The 5,164-nt window shown below is 28.6% G+C and overlaps 1 protein-coding gene across 1 annotated transcript; it reads left to right on the plus strand.

The window, feature by feature from the left end:
• Nucleotides 1–1,024: 1,024 nt before the first annotated feature.
• LOC124354165 (bladder cancer-associated protein) lies at nt 1,025–3,460 on the plus strand. The gene has a single exon (XM_046804425.1). The coding sequence runs from the start codon at nt 1,207–1,209 to the stop codon at nt 1,447–1,449; it is 243 nt and encodes an 80-aa protein (XP_046660381.1). The 5' UTR covers nt 1,025–1,206; the 3' UTR covers nt 1,450–3,460.
• The last annotated feature ends 1,704 nt before the right edge of the window (nt 3,461–5,164 follow it).

Here is a 5,164-nt window from a genome sequence, read left to right on the forward strand (position 1 = left end):
GTTAGAGGTTGGCATTGAACACGCCGAGTTGCTGCTATTATCCATATGCTAAAATAATATTTATCCCATCTACTTACTAGACTAATATTTCAACCACTCACGATACTGCACGCAACAAACTGCTCTTCTGTTTTGCTATGACCCTATCCAATGGTTCCTAATACCTCTAAAATAACCCAAATTTAGTTTTTAACTAACTTTAATAATTTATTCTTAATTTAAATACGTATATTCAATAACGAATAACATACCTTATTTTTTTCTTTGATAGGGTTTGATATAATTAATAGATCATAAAACATTTTTGGCATAATTTGTGAGGTATGTGGCAAACAAATTACAGTTGTTTATTTTATTATTTTACTTTCGAGTTATGATAATTATTTTTATACAAAATTATGTAGTACTATAAATATGATAATTGTTGTACTATCACGTGTGCACATCAACAAGAAACAGACTTGTCACCACGCAGACGCCTCTGAAGCCCATGTGGGACTAATTTCGTGTACTAAAATGTGTGTGTAATTTGGATAGATAAATTTAATTTGGATTCTATTTGATTTGAAATATGGGCCTATATATAAACTGGAACATTTTTGTTGTAAAATGTGCAAATGAATAGTCTATCATCACGTCTCTATAAGAATTCTGGCAACAATAATTCCTCTTATTTAATATCCTCCACGAATTTATGTTTGAAATAAAACGATTTCCACAATCCGCATATATATTACGATTTATTGTCACTGGCTTTACATGTCTGTGTAATAGTTTCCTCATAGAATTTGATTTTTAGGCATACTATAAATTTTTAGAATTAATATTACGTATTAAAACTATTTTTTGTTTTAAATTGAGTTTCGGCTTCATATATTGATACTTTAGATATTAGTTTATTATATTTGATAATCCAGCTATCAGTCCACAAGAAATTTGACCACAAAAACTGTTACCGAAGTCTGCCTGGTTTTTTTGTACTAACAGTTCAATTTGTAAAAATAGGTTTAAAGTGATGACTAACATTGAAAAAATTAAAGGCAGATGTGGTTTGAAGTTTGATTGAATGGCGTAGTGGATGGATTGAGGTTATTGGAGTACATTTTCTTTGAATTATTATATTTTTAACGTTTGACTGCAGGGTTTCATTCACCTTTAGCATTATACTCTTGATTGAGTTTCTTTTATTCACTTTCAAAGGCCACAATGTATTGTTTACAATGGCTAATTCCAGTGTTATTAATTCCAAAGCCAGTCAACCCAGCCCTTTTACAGACTCATGTTGTGTTTATGGTTCTTTATTTGACAGGGTTCTTCCTTGAGAGGAAACCTTGCACAATTTGTAGCTTAGTGTTTCTGGCAGCCGTGTTTTTAATATGTTACAGTGGTGTTGGAAACTGTCTCTTCTGGAGCTCCAATTGTGACTCGGTGCGTTGTGAAAATGGTTGATAGTGATTTATATGCAAAACTATCTCCCAGCATTTTTGGATTTGTGGCATGATTTTGTCTGAGAGATTTTTAATCATTGGAAGTTTAAAATTGTTCAACATTTTACTTTTTGTTATGAAAAATGTCCAAACCCATTTTTTGTTTATTTAAAGGACTGAAAGTTATGATTAATAAATTTACAGATACAAATGTTGCCAAAGACTGGAAGAAACAATAAATGAATAACTTAAGATTCAGTAACTGATAAAATTTTCACTCAGTTTTATCCTGTAAATATTATAATTTTATATTGTAACACTTTCATCCTTTTTATTAGATAAACCACTGTTAACAGTATAGGCTAGCTTATCATACTGTTGTTATTATCAAATTGTTCAGAATAGAGATTGTTTTATATCCTGATATTTGCAGTTTTTATGTGTTCATGAGTGAGTAAATTGTAGTATTTGTGAGTTTTAGAAATCGAAAGAAACAATTTTTACTTCTGACTAACTTAGATTTATGTAATACTTTTTCATTCAGAGTTAACTTATTTTTCTGTATATTACTTGCAGAATAAATAAAAAAACTTTTCATTGCTTCATATATTACCAAAGTTTAAACTTGTTATACTTAAAAAGAATTACAGTAGCCAATAGAAACAATAATTTCATAGTGTAGTAAAGAAGAGGGTTCTCAGATAAAAAAAAACTGTATTTGAATGACAAAACATGTTATAATTGTGAAATGTAAGGAAAAAACCCCAAGAAAAAGTGGCTACTAGCTGTAGGAGAGTTGATGGCTGCAAATGAAATTAGTATTTGATTATTTATGAGTGTAGGTTGAAATGTTCACTATAAATACGAGAATTTTTATCATTATACCTATTTTATTCATTGTGGGGATCTCCTATTTCTAAATAAGTAAAATTCTCACACATACCTTGTGGTCTGTTATGCCTAACAATGAAATTTTAACCCATTTAAAGCAAAGATAGCTTTTTAAATCTGGTGAAAAAGGGCTGGAATATAATAAGTGACCATCACCACCATCGAATCAGAGAACCAAATTATTTATTAGAAATACCTGTAGTATTGAGCACAAAAACATTCTCGTTAAAGGTTATTATAGGCCTAGTTATTTAAAATTAATTATTGGCAGCTTTTTTAATGTGTTGAATAACACTACTGTTCAAAATTAATCCAAACAAAGTGTAATAATCATTCTAGTAATTATTTGAGTAATTGCTACAAATACAATGGGGATCATCATGTGATATTTGTATCTAAAGTTATCAGAAACAACTATCCTTCAAAATAGTAAGAAGTAACTTATGCTACACCTGTAGGTTTGTTACATATACAGTATAATAAATACATAGTATTTTTAATCATCATTAAATTATTACTTTTTTTAAATATTCAAATAACTGAACCAAACTGTAATTTGAAATACGTATAACGTAATTTGGTTCAACATTTTGATTTGGGTAGTTTAGGTAATTTACCGATCATGTAATGTTTATTGACCAGACCAAGAATTCCTAATTGTGTAGTATAAAAATAGGTAACAGTACTATCGAGGTTTCAGCAACACCCACAATGAAAGTATGTGAAAGTCCTAAAATAATTATTTATGGTGTCAATTAAAATTTTATTATTTCAAAAAGTGATAAACAGAGATCACATTAATTTGTTCTTAAAACTAAGCAAAAATCTAATGTTTGTATATTTAAATAATAAATTTGAATGTGATATTTGATAAGATATTGTGATAAGTAAAGAATGTATATAAACTTAGTTTAGTAGGACATAATTTAGGCCTACTTTTGTAGTTGTGGTAATGTTTTTGTAAACTTGAAGTTGTGATGTGTAGCTTATTAAATTTTTAAAATGTATTAAAAGCCACAGATAACTAACTATTAAGAACGTCAGTTATGAATAAGTTTTACGTTATTTGCAATTTACCAGCATAGAACATTTCTTAGATATATATATTTTATTGTTCAATTAAACTAAATTGTTATAACCAATGTAACATAACTTCCTTATATACAATTCCTGTTAACCTATCCTAGATCAAATAAGCTAGTTCAGATCATTTCACATTGTACCCGTTCATTCAAATAGCAATTACAGGGTAGGAATAGAAAGAAAAGGCCAGCTGTAATTGATGTAAATTTAAATAACAAGTATGGTTTTCCATTGTCTTTGACTTGAAAAGTGCATTATCCTTTTTGCACAGAGCCAATTCTGGTATTTCTTATTCATATTTGAGCAACTAACAGCGATAATATAAAAACTGTGTATAAGTTTAGTATGGCGATATAATACATTTGGATTAAGTTTGAAATTACCTATTTATATTTGACATGAGTATATTTTTATGTTTATAATTTGTAATAATAAGAAAATTTTGCATTTTACAAATTTATTTAGTTGAATAGGTATGGATTATTATAAAATTAATGGACTAGAGATCAGATTATTTATAATTTTCAAGAATTTTAGAACAAGGAAAACAAATAATTTTATTTTTAGTTTATTTTGAAACCTATTTCTGGTTGCTGATACAATGTATTATTTTTGCTACACAGCCTTTGATTAGGTCTTGTTTTTTTGACACTTCATTTAACAATTAATCAATAATGTGAATCATCTATATAACTAAATAATGACACAATATTTATTAGTACATTGGGTTATTTATGTTGTGGAGAAAGAACTAGTAAACTTGACTTATTTTTTTTTATTACTCCTAGTGATTACAAACGTATTCACCGCTGTATTCATGTGTAATGAAATAAAAAATTCTTTATTTACACAGACAAAGTTAGGGCTGCATGGCCCTTTCTTACACTTAACCTGTGACAATGTAAAATGTACAAAATGAATTAAATATTACCTTCAGAATATAAATTAAAGAAATAATTACATTTAAATAATTTGAATAAATTAATATAATATTTGAACACGAAAAAATTAAAATACTACTACTATTTATGTACTATTTTCTTTCATGTACTAATAAATAAATTATGACTATGACTATGACGTATCAAAATACATGAAACCATTTTACAGTCAATAACCTGAATCAATTGATAAAACAAAGAGGTAATGACAATGTAGCTAATGAAAAATTATGTGCAATAAAGTATAATTCACGTTGTTGTGCACGGAAGTAAGTTTCTGAACCACTGTATTAGGTAAATTTTTTTGCAGTCAAGTTCTTTACTTGGTTAAGGAGAACAAGCTTTATTGGGTGCTTTTAGTCTGTTTTTCAAACCACGCCATCAAAGTCTCTGCTGCCATTTAAACTTCAGGATGTGTCGGCCCAGCTTCTTCAATTTCATTTCATTATTATCCTCATCCTACTCTTCTATTTCTGCGACCTCTTAAAATAAAAAAGGACGTCTAAGTAATCGAGCAAATGATAGAAAGTAAGTTCAATGTTGTACAGAATAAATTTTAAAAACTAAAAAACTTATAGGGTATGTACATGCACTAACCTTTAAATAACATTTCAGCTATTTCTAGGTCACACAAAATCTAGTATCCAGGATCATTGTAATCAGCAACCAACCATTCCTTGGTATCACTTTGGTCAAACTTGAAATCCTGGTATCGTGCTATAGATTTCTGTCACCTCATTTACGACATCATCTTCATTTTCTTCCTCTTCAGCCCTGGTTACCTCGTCAGGACATAACTTTCTCCTACTCTTTTCAAATTAC

Source organism: Homalodisca vitripennis, chromosome 2 (assembly GCF_021130785.1).
Source record: "Homalodisca vitripennis isolate AUS2020 chromosome 2, UT_GWSS_2.1, whole genome shotgun sequence".
NCBI lineage: Eukaryota > Metazoa > Arthropoda > Insecta > Hemiptera > Cicadellidae > Homalodisca > Homalodisca vitripennis.